The following is a 15028-nucleotide window of genomic DNA, read 5'->3' as shown; positions in this document are numbered from 1 at the left end:
ATTCCTTAAGTAAATAAATTGCCACCCCCAGGTTGCCCTCTTGGGAGGGGACTCTGGAGGCCGCCCTCCACCCTTAGGCCAGGGCCTGCCTGTCAGTCCCTGCCTCCCTGGGCTGCCTCCTGGGGATCTCAGCCGACACCATGCCCCTGTCCTTCCTCCACCTCTTTCCCAGGTTGCTCTGCCTGGAGTCCACCTTCTAGGAGTGAGCCCCCCCACCCCCACTGGAAGTCCCTCTCTAGCTGTCCCCAGTTCCCTGAATCAAGACTGCTTCCCTGCCAGAGAGATGACCCCAATTCCTGCCTCCTCTCGCTGGGCTCTCAGGGGCCGGGACTGGGGACAGAGCATACTTAGAGCTAGCCCTGTCCCTGGGGCTGCTTTTGGAAGGGGGAGCATGGCAGGCGAGCATCAGGTTACACGTGCCCCCCACGGGGAGCGCAAGAAGGCACTGGAGGCTGTTGCGAAGGAGCAGTGGGTTTCGGGTCCTCATGACCGGCCCTGGTTCCGGGTGTGAGGCTGTGGAGACGCATGGGTCTGCCTTTCTCATCCGCAGCTTCCTGTTGCTACTTGGGGAGCTCCATGGTTGCTGTCCGGTTGTGTTTCGAGTCTGTTCTCTTGGGCGTCTGTGCCGTGGAAGTTCCTTGTGCTTGATAGGGCCAGCACGTGTGAACAATCTTCACTTCAGCTAGAAGCTTTGAAGTCTTTGGACTCAAGCTTTACCCAAACCGCTTACAGGGTTGGGGGGAACCGAGTGCCTGTCTCCCCCTGCTTTTTTTTTTGAGCGGAGTCTCGCTCTGTCACCCAGGCTGGAGCGCAGTGGCGCGATCTTGGCTCACTGCAACCTCAGCCTCCTGAGTAGCTGGGACTACAGGCGCCTGCCACCACGCCTGGCTAATTTTTTGTCTTTTTAATAGAGACGGGGTTTCACCGTGTTAGCCAGGCCTCCCAAAGTGCTGAGATTACAGGCGTGAGAGTTGTAGTTCGTTGAGAGGGAGACAGACCTCGAGGAAATGCTTGGTGTGCCGGGTGACTGCTCGCTCTCCTTGTCTGCTCACTCTGCCCAGTGAATGGGTCTAGGCATCCTCATTGTTCCCTTCCTCTGTCCTCAACATGAGCCCAACCCTGATCAGGCCCCTTCCTGAGGATCCCGCACAACAGGGGCTCCATGTTCGGAAGGGGAGAGAAAAACCCACCTGGGGATGCTCTGTAAGGAGAGCAGAGCCCAGTGGAGTCTCTGCCCGGGACGCTGAGGGAGGAAGAGCTGCGGTTAATCCAAAAGGAAGGGTGAGGTGCAGGGATTGGCTGGACGATGCTCAGAGAAGCAGGAAGAGTGGGCATGGCACTGAGTGGCTGAGGCCATCACTGGTGGCCTTGGTGCTTAGAGAAGCAGGAAGAGTGGGCATGGCACTGAGTGGCTGAGGCCATCACTGGTGGCCTTGGTGCTTAGAGAAGCAGGAAGAGTGGGCATGGCACTGAGTGGCTGAGGCCATCACTGGTGGCCTTGGTGCTTAGGCAGAAAGAGAGGGCATGGTGCAGGGCGCTGAGGCCGTCTGTGGCTGCCTTGGTGGGGCTTACTGAGTTCTAGTGGAAGCAAGGTGCCAGGGCAGGGCTGGCACATGGAGGGCTCTGAAGGCCATGTGTATCGTCTGAAGTGAGGGGAACCCGTGGTAGCTAAAGGGAGTGCACTAGACAGCCCCAGGTGTGCTACATTCCTGCTTTAGGGGCTGGAGGGGAACCCGTGGTAGCTAAAGGGAGTGCACTAGACAGCCCGAGGTGCGCCACATTCCTGCTTTAGGGGCTGGAGGGGAACCCGTGGTAGCTAAAGGGAGTGCACTAGACAGCCCCAGGTGTGCTACATTCCTGCTTTAGGGGCTGGAGGGGAACCCGTGGTAGCTAAAGGGAGTGCACTACACAGCCCCAGGTGTGCTACATTCCCGCTCTCGGGGCTGGAGGGGAACCCGTGGTAGCTAAAGGGAGTGCACTAGACAGCCCGAGGTGCGCCACATTCCTGCTTTAGGGGCTGGAGGGGAACCCGTGGTAGCTAAAGGGAGTGCACTAGACAGCCCCAGGTGTGCTACATTCCCACTCTCGGGGCTGGAGGGGAACCCGTGGTAGCTAAAGGGAGTGCACTAGACAGCCCCAGGTGTGCTACATTCCCGCTCTCGGGGCTGGAGGGGAACCCGTGGTAGCTAAAGGGAATGCACTAGACAGCCCCAGGTGTGCTATATTCCCGCTCTCGGGGCTGGAGGGGAACCCGTGGTAGCTAAAGGGAGTGCACTAGACAGCCCCAGGTGCGCCACATTCCTGCTTTAGGGGCTGGAGGGGAACCCGTGGTAGCTAAAGGGAATGCACTAGCCAGCCCCAGGTGTGCTACATTCCCGCTCTAGGGGCTGGAGGGGAACCCGTGGTAGCTAAAGGGAGTGCACTAGCCAGCCCCAGGTGTGCCACATTCCCGCTCTAGGGGCTGGAGGGGAACCCGTGGTAGCTAAAGGGAGTGCACTAGCCAGCCCCAGGTGTGCCACATTCCCGCTCTAGGGGCTGGAGGGGAACCCGTGGTAGCTAAAGGGAGTGCACTAGCGAGCCCCAGGTGTGCCACATTCCTGCTCTAGGGGCTGGTCTGGCGGCATGGCTCTCTCCTGAGTGCCTTCAGAGCCTGAGTGCCAGCAGGCAGACGTCTCCTGCCCAGTGGGTTTGGTAAGATATATTTCAGAAAGCATCCACCACACTAAAACATGCTTATTGCAGGAACCATGGGGGAGACCAAAGGGCCTAGAGCCTTGAGAACCTCTGACCATTAGCGTTAACAGGAAGGCAGCCTGTTCCCCTAGCTGGGGAGCGGGGTGTGCGTGGCAGGAAGCCCGTGCGTCTGTGCCTCTTTGGAGCTGTGGGTTGGTTGTGTGGACGCCAGCTGTGTGGTCCCCAGCCTCACTGAGCCTGAGTTTCCATACTAGCGGCGGGAGATGGGACTAGAGGGTCTCCAAGGCTCCCTGAAGCTCTGCGATTCTGCTTCTCTGAGTCTTGACCGCAGGTCAGTGGGGACCCGGCCCCTCACCATCGCCTGCTACTGATCACCATTGGTTTGGTTTTCTCTCGAGGACTGTTCTGGAATTGAGGTGTAACATGCTGTGTGTTCTTCCTTAGGGCTTTGTTGTTCACGGGGGTCACAGCTCTCATGGCTGCAGCTAGCGTGACCCCCCCTGGCTCCCTGGAGTTGCTACAGCCCGGCTTCTCCAAGACCCTCCTGGGGACCAAGCTGGAAGCCAAGTACCTGTGCTCCGCCTGCAGAAACGTCCTCCGCAGGCCCTTCCAGGCGCAGTGTGGCCACCGGTACTGCTCCTTCTGCCTGGCCAGCATCCTCAGGTGCATGGGGCCTGCAGGCTGGGAGGAGGGGCAGGCAGGCTAGGCTGGTTTTAGAGCCACGCTGCCCAGCCTGGTAGCTCCCAGCAGAACCGGGTCCAGCTTAGATGTGTTCCAGTTATCGATACTCCCTGGATTTCGGAGGTTTACCACAAAGAATGTAAAATTAATAATTTTAAAATAGCAATTTGAAATACGATTTTGGATACATGGGGTTAAATATAGTACATCATTACAGTTAATTTCATCTTTTTATTATTTTTAATGTGAGTACTGGAAAGTTTAAAGTGCTGCCTACTGCTCACTTTTTGGCTGCTCTAGGCAGCTAAGACAGCCGCCTTCCTTGCAGCGAGTGGTCTGAGAGGTGTGGCCTCTGCACATCGGCAGCAGCTCAGCCTGTCGGGAGAGCCGGCAATACCTGAGTTACTGCAGCAGGTGTCCTTGGCGGTTCAGGTGCGCCTTCCTCACAAACAGGGAGTGATAAAAACAGTGTACTGTGAATACTGGGGTTTAAAACATGTCCTGTTAACATTTGCCTGCTGTTGGTTTCACTAAAGATGAGAAAGTTTAAACTGTGGTGTGGAGGTAGGTTTTTGAACTGAAGCAATGGTGTTCGTTTATTTTTTGCATTAGGTTTCACAGTGGGTTTTTTTTTTTTTTTTTGCCTTTTTTCCCCACTAGCTCTGGGCCTCAGAACTGTGCTGCCTGTGTTCACGAGGGCATATATGAAGAAGGCATTTCTATTTTAGAAAGCAGTTCGGTAAGTAAAATGTCTTGAAGCTAAAAATGTTGAACAGAAAATGTCTTAATTTCCTTTACAACATGGATGGGGCTGGGCACAGTGGCTCACACCTGTAATCCCAGCACTTTGGGAGGCCCAGGCAGGGGGATTGCTTGAGTCCAGGGGTTTGAGACCAGCCTGGGCAACATAGTGAGACCCTGTCTCTACAAAAAGCAAAAAACTTATCAGGGGCCGGGCTCAGTGTCTCACACCTGTAATCCCAGCACTTTGCAGGGCCAAAGTGGGTGGATCACCTGAGGTCAGGAGTTCGAGACCAGCCTGGCCCACATGGTGAAACCCCATCTCTACCAGAAATACAAAAAATTAGCCGGGTGTGGTGGTGCACGCCTATAGTCCCAGCCACTTGGGAGGCTGAAGTGGGAGGATTGCTTGAGGCTGGGAGGTGGAGGTTGCAGTGAGCCAAGATCATGCCACTGCACTCCAACCTGGGTTACAAAGTGAGACCCCTCCTTTAAAAAAAAAAAAAAAAGAAAAAAGGGCCGCCAGAAGTTGTCCCTTAGCAGACTCTGGAAGTTTAGGGTTTGGAAACTTTGGCATCAAGGTGAGTCCAAAAATAAAAAGGAATCAGAGAGTCATCCTCTGCTCCTGGAGTGGCCTGGAAAGGCGATGTGACGCAGTGTTGGTTGGTTTGGACGTGTGGTCTGTGTTCCTTGGTTGCTGCAGGGAGTCTGGGAGGAGGTTTAACCCGAGGGGATGTTCCTCTCCCCAGGCCTTCCCAGATAATGCTGCCCGCAGGGAGGTGGAGAGCCTGCCGGCCGTCTGTCCCAGTGATGGATGCACCTGGAAGGGGACCCTGAAAGAATACGAGGTAAAGATGCCTGTGTGTGGCATGGTGACAGAAGCTCCAGCAGTCGGGAGTCGTCCACGCTCCCCAAGCAGTTATGACCTTGTCCTGCAAGTTCCTCTCACTGGGGCTGAAGCCTTGTCTGATGTCTGTGGAGGAAGAGACGGAGCTGCTGCTTAGAGTATGTCCATTTAGAAACTCAAGTAGTGCAGAGCACAGACCTGCATCATGGAGCTTGGGCTGTGTGACCTCGGGCGAGGTACTTACCCTCTCTGTGCCTCAGGTTTCTTGTCTGTCGATGGGGGTGCAGGATCCCACCATCGTGGGGTGGCTGTGAGGGTTGGAGGTGCCTGTGTGAGCCCTGGGAATGCCATGGTTATCTGAGCAGTAGTATTTCCTGGGAATGAAGGGGAGATCGCTGTGCACCAGGACCTGCAGCTTTCAAGTTTGGTGGGGGTTTTTGTTGTGTCGCTTGTATCCACAAAGGATTGCTTATTTTGAATTGTGTTGACACTGGAAATTGCAAAATAATGGACACACTTGTCCTGTGGTCACAGCAACATAGGCAGTGGCCCGCACTTCACTTGGCCGTGGTTTGTCCCTGTGTGCTGGGCGAGCCGTGTGCTGGGCGAGCCGTGCACGCCTTCCTGCACTGGCGCACTGGGGATTTCAGTGTGATTCTCACGTCACCTTTTAGGCATTTGGAAACTTCACCTGTAGTGTAGAGGCCAGGAGGTGCCGAGAGAGCTCGTCGAGGCCACTACAGCTCGCCAAGTTATGCAGTCTTCCTTCTTGTAATGAATGCCCTTTAAGAGGTTTCTTTCTGGGATCCTTGTACAGGATTCCTGGAGTAACACTGTCCACAGAGCCCAAAGGTAGAGGCAGCCCAGTGTCCGCGGATGAATGGATAAACACAGGAAGTGTGATCTGTGCACACAGTGGGATATGATTCAGCCTTAAAAAGGAAGGCGATTCGGACACACACTCCCCAGGGATGAACTCTGAGGACAGTGTGCTGAGTGACATGAGCCAGTTACCAAAGGACAGATCCTCTGTGATTCCACTTAGGGGCCACCCTTAGAGTCATCAGATCCATGGGTACAGGAAGTAGAATGGAGGAGACAGGGGTCATTGTTCAGTGAGTACCGAGTCATACATTGGAATCTCAAAGTGAGGCAGTACCTTGATGCCATCCAATCCAGCCCCAGGTTGGTGAGGCTGTGAGGGCTGTTTGCTCAGAATCCTGGCTTTCTGCACTTAGGGGAGCTTCCTGCCCGGGCCGGAGCTGGGATCTCCTGCTCAGCCGGACCCTGGGGTGTTACCGGCTGGGTTGGAATTGGACCTGCATTATTGTGGGTTTCTCCCCTCCTGCTCCCCGCCCTGTGAGCCTGGCCACGCCTCCCTCTTCTCCTCGCCCACTCCCCGCCCTGTGAGCCTGGCCACACCTCCCTCGATCTTTTGACAGACTCTGCTTTGTGGACTTTGGGCTCCAAGTTTCGTTTTTTCAGAAGAACTGCCCCAGCTGTGTCTGGGGTGAACAAGATGTGGTTTCCTCCCTAGCATGGGGATTGCGTCCTGGACACGGAGCGGTAGCTCCAGGGCACTGCCCTAGAGTGAGACTCCTACCTCTGTGGGCAGAGATGCCAGACCGCCCTCAGCCACGACGTGCGATGCAAAGCTTTCTAGGCTCCTGTGTGGCTCTGCTGCACAAACGGCTGTGGCGCATAGCATCGTACCCCCCACTCCCTACTCCTTGAAAGAGATGCAGCTTGGTCATTGCCCAGTGCTGTCTGCAAGGGAGATGGCTCCCTGGGGAGGTGGCCCAGGGTCAGGGTCTCCCTGGGAGGGTTGGGGTACCAGCTGGCTGCAGGGAGTAGGGGTGCTATGCGCCGTGCCACCCTTTGAGAGGACTGAGGAGTGTCTGGGGGACAGGTGGGATAATAGTTCCCAGCTCTGCACTGGACCCTGAGTCGTCTGGGGTCTCTGCCACCTCCAGGCTCATGGGATGCAACATTGACAATTATGAGGGCCTCCGGCTGAGGGCCAAGGACTATAGCCAGCCCCTGGCCTGGGGCGCCATGCGGTCCTGCAGGCACGCAGGGTGGAAAGTCCCTGGCTGCACCTTTGAGAGCTCTGGAAAGTCCCTGAGAGGAGCCGGGTTTGGTCATGTGGGAGGGGCGGGCACTGCTCTGGAATAGCTTGGCTGTGGCCTTTGATTTTGTTGATAAAACCTCTCACTGGCTGTAAATGTCACACATGGGGACGGAAATCAACCCGTCTATACAGTTGGGAGCCAGCTCTGCCCCTCGGAGCCACCTCTCTCTGCTCTGCGGGTGCTCGGAGTGTGCTGCTAGTTGGGGCCTTATTGTAAACACAGTACTGAGGCTAAGGCTGCCTTTCCTCCTTGATGGTCGGAACTTTATTGGAAAAGGGGAAGATCCTGCTTAGCTTTTGAATGTTTGTCCTTTGCAATGATGCCTTTCTAGGAACTGAATGATTTTATTTATTTATTTTTATTTTTTTGAGACAGGGTCTTGCTGTGTTGTCCAGGCTAGAGTGCAGTGGCATGACCTCGGCTCACTGCAGCCTCCACCTCCCAGGTTCAAGTGATTCTTCTGCCTCAGCCTACAGGCGCCTGCCACCACACCCGGCTAATTTTTTATATTTCTAGTAGAGATGGGGTTTTACCACGTTGGCCAGGCTGGTCTTGAACTCCTTACCTCAAGTGATCCATCCACCTTGGCCTCCCAAAATGCTGAGATTCCTGGCATAAGCCACCGCACCTGGCCAAATCGAATAATTTTAAAACTTTAGGTAAATGTTGATGGAGTGCTTGCTGAGTGCCAATAGCAGAACTGAATTCCCCAGCGGGCCCCTGAGCTACTCGTTCTGGCAGCTGGATGTGGGGGTGCGGGGAGACTTTCCAGAGAGGACATAGGCTGGCTGCACGAGCAGCGGAAAGGCCAGGAAAAGCCAAGTATGCTCGGCCTCATGGACATTCTAGTGACATTCAGAGGGATGACGACTGTATTTGCGTCAAATGTTTAGTTTGAATTCTGGCTGAATAAATATTGATTTTTTTTTTTTTTTAACTGTGTCTGCTGTGGGTGGGGAGAAGACTGAGACAGATGGTGCTGGTGTAGATGTATCTGCTGCAGGACAACCCTGGTCCCACTGGAGATTTCAAGTACCGAGTGCCAAGAGAAAGGTTTTTTTTGTTTGTTTGTTTTTTGTTTTTTGCGATGGAGTCTCACTCTGTCGCCCAGACTGGAGTGCAGTGGTGCGATCTCGGCTCACTGCAAGCTCCGCCTCCCGGGTTCACACCATTCTTCCTGCCTCAGCCTCCTGAGTAGCTGGGACTACAGGCGCCCCCGCCACTCCCGGCTAATTTTTTTGTATTTTTGGTAGAGATGGGGTTTCACCGTGTTAGCCAGGATGGTCTCGATCTCCTGACCTTGTGATCCGCCTGCCTCGGCCTCCCAAAGTGCTGGGATTACAGGCGTGAGCCACCACACCCAGCCAAGAAAGATTTTATTTTTGACATTTCGAGCATGCAGCGCATCTGAGCAGTGAGGCTGAGAGTAGAGGCGTGCCGCTGCCCCACAGGCCTACATGCTGCCCCGCAGCACCTGCCAGCCTTCGCCAGCCTACTTTCAGCCCTTCAACCCCCCACACATATTTTTTTCTTTTCTGGCTTATTTTAAAGCAAATGAAGATGTCATATCATTTCACCTATGAGCATTTTATTATTATTATTTTTAGAAATAGTCTTGCTCTGTTGCCTAGGCTAGCGTGTAGTGGTGGGATCATAGCTCACTGCAGCCTCAAACTCCTGGGCTCAAGTGATCCTCCCACCTTGGTCTCCTAAAGTGCTGGGATTACAGGTGGGAACCCACTGTGCCCAGCCATTTTACTATGTTTTAAAGAACAGTCTTTTTTATTTTTATTTTTTTATTTATTTGAGATGGAGTCTCACTCTGTCGCCCAGGCTGGAGTGCAGTGGCACGATCCCGGCTCACTGCAAGCTCCACCTCCCACGTTCACGCCATTCTTCTGCCTCAGCCTCCCGAGCAGCTAGGACTACAGGCACTCACCACCACTCTCGGCTAATTTTTTTTGTATTTTTAGTAGAAACGGGGTTTCACTGTGTTAGCCAGGATGGTCTCAATCTCCTCACCTCGTGATCCACCCGCCTCGGCCTCCCAAAGTGCTGGGATTACAAGGCGTTAGCCACCGCACCTGGCCTAAAGAACAGTCTTTTAATTAAATCTAAGAACATTGACTATTTGTGCTTTCGTTTTTAGGTTTCATAAGCCAGAATAGTTGCTTCATAAAAGCCATAATAGTTGCTGAGGCTCCTCTTTGATTCAGCTTGATGGTGGCTTGTTACACACTAGTGTGGCCAAGGGCTGGGTCCCGTCCCGTCAGTGGGTAGCAGAGTGCAAGGCGCTGTCGGGTTCAGGGAGTTGGTTCCTTTAGCAGGCTTAGCTTGGGCCAGTGCCGCTGGAGGTCTTGGAGGGCTGGGCCCATGTGCCCTGGGGCGCCTCTAAGGAGTAGTTGCTGTGCCTGTGTGAAGGTTTGGGAGGAACACTCCCCGGGGAGGTTGAATGGAAGCCAGCCCAAGTGCCTGTGCTGTCCAGAGCAGGGTCTCCCCTCTCGGGGGAAGTAGCATTAACCTTTCCTGAGTCACTTGGGGCTCCTGAGCTGTAGCCAGCTCTCCATGGAGCTGCTGACCCCCACTCCCCACCCCATGAAGGGCCCCGCAGCCAGGTCCTCTGCTGCCCTGGCCTCTCAGGAACCTTCCTCTCAGCACGTTGTCCTCCTCTCTCCGGGTTGTGCCCATCGGTACAGAATATGCTCTAGTCTCTCCTGTCTCAAAACTTAGTGTTGTGCTCAGTGAGCTAAGCTAGGCACAAGAAGATAAAGACTGCGTGAATTCACTGACAGAGTCCCCGGAGTGGTCAAATTGAGAGCCAGTAGATGGTGCTGGGGGCTGGAGGAGGGGAATGGGGAGTTAGGGTTTAACAGGGACAGGGTTTCAGGTTTCTACAATGGAAAGCGTTATGGAGGTAGATGGTGATGGTTACATAACATCAGTGAAATGTACTTAATACCACAGAACTGTGCACTTGAAAATGGTTAAGATGATACATTTTATGTTTATCATGATTGAAGAAACAGCAGATTTTCAACTCCCTGTTCCTTTGACTTCCATTCCCTTTCTCTGTTCCCAGTCATAGCAGACTTCTCCCAAAAGACGTGTTTAACTCTGGCCAGGCACCGGGGCTCATGCCTGTAATCCCAGTACTTTGGGAGGCTTAGGTGGGCAGATTGCTTGAGCTCAGGAGTTCAAGACCAGCCTGGGTAAGATGGCTCTACCGCCAGGTGCAGTGGCTCACACCTGTAATCCCAGCACTTTGGGAGGCCAAGGCAGGTGAATCACGAGGTCAGGAGATTGAGACCATTCTGGCTAACACGGTGAAACCCTGTCTGTACTAAAAATACAAAAAAATTAGCCGGGTGTGGTGGCGGGCGCCCGTAGTCCCAGCTACTCAGGAGGCTGAGGCAGAAGAATGGCGTGAACCCAGGAGGTGGAGGTTGCAGGTTGCAGTGAGCCGAGATCGCGCCACTGCACGACAGAGCAAGATTCCATCTCAAAACAAAAACAAAAAACCAAGATGGTTCTGCCAAAAATACAAAGAAATTTAGCTGGGTGTGGTGGTGCATGCCTGTATGCCTATAGTCCCAGCTATGTGGGCGCTGATGTCGAGGCTGCAGTGACCTGTATTCTCACCCCTGCACTCCAGCCTAGGTAACTGTATCAGTCCATTTTCATACTACTATAAAGAAATACCCGAGACTTGGGTAGTTTATAAAGAAAAAGAGGTTGAATGGACTCATAGTTCCATGTGCCTGGGGAGGCCTCACAATCATGGAGGAAGGCAAAGGAGGAGAAAGGCACGTCTCACATGGCAGCAGGCAAGAGAGCATGTGCAGGGGAACTGCCCTTTATCAAACCGTCAGATCCCATGAGACTTACTATCACGAGAGCAGCACGGGAAAAACCCACCCCATGATTCAATGACCTCCCACCAGGCCCCTCCCATAACACATGGGGATTATGGGAGTTGCAATTCAAGATGAGATTTGGGTGGGGACACAGCCAAACCATATCAGTGACAAAGTGAGACCCTGTCTCAAAAAACAAAACAAAACAAAAAGCCCTGTTTAGTTTTATTTCTGCACCTCACCAGCCCCTTATGGAGGCAGGTGGGACCTCCTGTGGCTTGGGCCAGAGGCCTGAGAGTCCTTCTTGACTTCTCTGTGTTCCTGTAAGCGGCACGTTCAGTCTGCCGGCAGGTCCACGTGGCTCCCCAGACACGTCCTGAATCCGGCCCTTTCTCCCGTTACACTAGCACCTTTGTAGTGCCTGCCACCCCGTTCTTCCTCCTGTGACTGCTGCGGCTTCCCAACCTTAGAGTCTGTGAGAAGTGCAGCTGCCAGGCAGTCCTGGAAGGGTTCAGCCACATCCCGTCACCTTGCTGTCCTGACCCCTCACATTCGGGCAGAGCCCTCAAGACGGTCGGGGAAGCCCTGCCTGGGGCAGCAGTGGGCTGGAGAGGTGGCTGGGTTCTGCATCCTACATTCTTGATTCTTCCTGGCCTGGGTGTGGCGAGGAGCTGGCACCGCCTCCTTTCCCTCTGTGTCCTTTTCCCTTGCCACCCTGGCCATCTGTGGACGTCCACAGTCCTCTGCCTCGCCTGACGCTTAGCCTGCAGCACCGGCTCCCGCTTCCCTAGTCTGCAGTCTGCATCTTGTGGCACCTTCCCCAGCCCTGCCTCCACTGCCTGCCTTCCCTGGTGTTCTGGCACTGGTGGTCACTGTACCAGGTTGTCAGCTCCAGGAGGGCAGGGCCTCTGCCCAGCTCCTGGGTGGCTCAGTGTGTGGGAACGTGTAGGTGCCTGAGTGACCTTCCTGTGTGTCACTGGCCCTCGCCTGTCTTCCTCGCAGCTTCGGCCCTTTCAGATGCGTGTGCTGTGCAGCTAGACCCAGCTCCTGGCACCTTGGCCTGGTGGGCTTGTGCCTCAGGCCTTTGCTGGCTTCCTGGTGCTGGAGGCAGAGGCCAGCTGCCCGCATGCTGTCTCCCGTGCGTGTTCCCTACCTCTTCACACCTCCCACCTGCAATGAGGATGGGGCTGGGACTGGCAAGACTCAGCCTGGACCGCGTTGGGCCTGCTTTCTCGGTTAGGAGCTGGTGTGTGTGGCAGGGACCCGCTGGCGCAGAGCAGGGACTGTGCACTTGGCTGTTTCAGGGGGCAGATCGGGGAGCCTGGTGGTGGCAAGGCATCCACACAGAGACCCCCGTGGCAGAGCATCCCCTCAGCTCAGTGTGCGGTGAAGAGAGTGGAGACGAGGACACACTGATCTGATCTCCTCCTGCCCTCCCACCTGTGGGAGCCCTGAGAGCTATCTGCAGAGGGCGGCCCCCAGGACCAGCATGTGGACACCAAGCCAGCGCTACATCGCCTTGTGTCCCCGGGTGAAGCTGTGGCTGCCCGAATGTCCCACGCGAGTTCTACTGACGCTTCCTCCTTTTGTTGCTAGAGCTGCCACGAGGGCCGCTGCCCGCTCATGCTGACCGAATGTCCCGCGTGCAAAGGCCTGGTCCGCCTTGGTGAAAAGGAGCGCCACCTGGAGCACGAGTGCCCGGAGAGAAGCCTGAGCTGCCGGCATTGCCGGGCGCCCTGCTGCGGAGCAGACGTGAAGGTGCGTGGGGTGGAGCAGCAGCCTGCGTGGCTGCAGCCATGCGGGGCTGAGCTGGGGAGCTGCGTGCTGGCCACTGGGGCTGCGTTGGCCCCTTTGCACTCGTTCCACCCCCTCGGCCCTTTCCCTGGAGACACGTGGGTGGATGTTTCTTGGCAGAACTGGGAATGGGTGTGAAGTTAATGCTGAGGCCTTTCAAAAGCATTTTTGTAAGCTGGGCATGGTGGCTCATGCCTGTAATCCCAGTGCTTTGGGAGGCTGAGGCGGGTGGATCACGAGGTCCGGAGTTGAAGACCAGCCTGGCCAACATGGTGAAACCCCGTCTCTACTAAAAATGCAAAAAGTTAGCCAGGAGTGGCCAGGTGCGGCGGTTCACGCCTGTAATCCCAGCACTTTGGGAGGCCGAGGCGGGCAGATCATGAGGTCAGGAGCTCGAGACCATCCTGGCTAACATGGCGAAACCCTGTCTCTACTAAAAATACAAAAACAAAATTAGCTGGGCATGGTGGCGGGCGCCTGCAGTCCCAGCTACTCAGGAGGCTAAGGCGGGAGAATGGCGTGAACCCAGGAGGCAGAGCTTGCAGTGAGCCGAGATTGCGCCACTGCACTCCAGCCTGGGCGACAGAGCGAGATTCCGTCTCGGAAAAAAAAAAAAAAAGCCAGGCACGGTGGTGAGTGCCTGTAATTCCAGCTACTCGGGAGGCTGAGGCAGGAGAATTGCTTGAACCCAGGAGGCAGAGGTTGCAGCGAGCCAAGACTGCACCACTGCACACTAGCCTGGGCAACAGAGCAAGACTCTGTCTCAAAAAAGAAAAAAAATTAAAAAAAAAAAAGTTTGTTTTTAGGACAAAAAAGCATTTTTGTCTTAGAAAAGTCTAAATGCATCAGGTAGAGAGTGCGGTGTTGGGTGTGCGTCCGTCCTCGCCAGGCCTGGGCTTTGCCCTCAAGACAGTTGCTCAAGTCTGACTTCGCCTTCCCCAAAGCATTGGTGAGAATGCATTTCTGCGGTGCACAGAGCTAGTCGCTAGCGCCATGTCTGAGATGCAGCTGTGACTGCTCACATGGCCTGCAGCCTGTGTCTGCGTCCCTGTTGTCTGTCTTTGCCTTGGTGTATCTGAATCACGATCCATACAGGGTTCCTGCCTTTGGTGGAAATGTCTCTGGGTCTCTCTCTGCCTCTGGGGCCCATGGCATCTTTTTTCCTGGGCTCTTGTCCTTCAGGAGCCCCACTTCCCTGAGACCCGTCTGCACTTCCCTGTAAACTGTCAGATGGACGGGCCTGACCATAGCACATCTGGGGTGCCAAGCCCTCCGCAGCAGCATGTCAGGGTCTGTCTTGGAGACGTCCCGCACGCCGCCAGCCCTGCCCATCCGCCAGGCCCTCCCACCGGCCTCGCCTCCTAGCGGGAGCAGCGTTTCCCCATCTTCACCGGGGCCGTTGTTTCACGTGGCTTCCAAATCTCCTCTGGTGGCTTGGGTCTCCCTCGCATTGCCCTGAGCTGGCAGAACAAACAAAGCGTTAAGGTCTCCGAGGCTCCTGGGTGGTGCTGGCAGGATCCTGCCCGGGAGGAGCACTGTCCTGCAAGGCTGGAGGGTGACCACGTGCTCCTGCGGCCCCTCGGCGCTGCCCAGCCTGAGCACTGTGTGCCGCCCTCCACCCGCGCCTGGCATTGGCGTCCACCCTCACACTCCTGATCCCTTCTTTTGAAGGCGCACCACGAGGTCTGCCCCAAGTTCCCCTTAACTTGTGACGGCTGCGGCAAGAAGAAGATCCCCCGGGAGAAGGTGAGTGTCCTTCACCTCCTTGGAGGACCGCGGGGCGGGGCCCATGTGTTGGACGTGAGGGTCCCGTGGGTGGGGGTGGGGCAGGTTATGACCCTTGTGCCCAAAGGAACAGCAGTGCAAAGCCCCTGTAACGTTGGGTCATGGATGCGTTCAGGGTGGTGGCCGCTCTCCTGAGTGGGCCGGGGGCCAGGTGGCTGAGTCCCGAGCCCTCTTCCTCATCCTCGAGTGTACACAGCTGCTTACTTTTCGGCAGGTCACTTCCTAGTTATCCTGAAAATGAAACATTAAAGTTCTCATCGCCCTCCATGTGCTGCTGACGAGAAATGTTGTTACTGACTTTGAAGCTGAATGTTTGCAGCAAGCGGTTGGGGTGGAGATTGGGCGCCCTAGTCTGGTCTGCTGCCACAGCCGTGAAACGTGGGTGGCTCGCCTGGCAGAACTTTGTCCCTGGTGTCCTTACTTCTTTCAGGAAAATGGCTTCTCTCCCAGTTGAGAGTTAACTGCTGCAGATGACACCTTTAGGAGAGGAAGCTGGGAAA

General features: G+C 55.3%; 1 protein-coding gene across 8 annotated transcripts in view; it reads left to right on the top strand.

Annotated features, from left to right (window-relative positions):
- The window catches only part of TRAF2 (TNF receptor associated factor 2), a 41297-nt gene that overhangs the window by 9750 nt on the left and 16519 nt on the right, over positions 1-15028 (top strand). For 4 of the 8 annotated variants that reach the window (XM_034929581.2, XM_055117443.2, XM_063594108.1 and 1 more), the window contains 5 exons: positions 3139-3357; positions 4036-4114; positions 4866-4964; positions 12546-12707; positions 14415-14489. In XM_034929581.2, the coding sequence (XP_034785472.1) occupies positions 3170-3357; positions 4036-4114; positions 4866-4964; positions 12546-12707; positions 14415-14489 (603 nt within the window). In that variant the 5' untranslated portion in view covers positions 3139-3169. Of the gene's footprint in view, positions 1-936; positions 3026-3138; positions 3358-4035; positions 4115-4865; positions 4965-12545; positions 12708-14414; positions 14490-15028 lie in introns of those variants that run through there. The other 4 variants (XM_008970095.5, XM_055117442.2, XM_055117444.2 and 1 more) reach the window with 4 other exon arrangements.

This window comes from Pan paniscus, chromosome 11 (assembly GCF_029289425.2).
Source record: "Pan paniscus chromosome 11, NHGRI_mPanPan1-v2.0_pri, whole genome shotgun sequence".
NCBI classification, from domain to species: Eukaryota; Metazoa; Chordata; class Mammalia; order Primates; family Hominidae; genus Pan; species Pan paniscus.
Note: the sequence above shows the minus strand (reverse complement) of the source record. Positions and strands in the feature narration are given on the sequence as shown.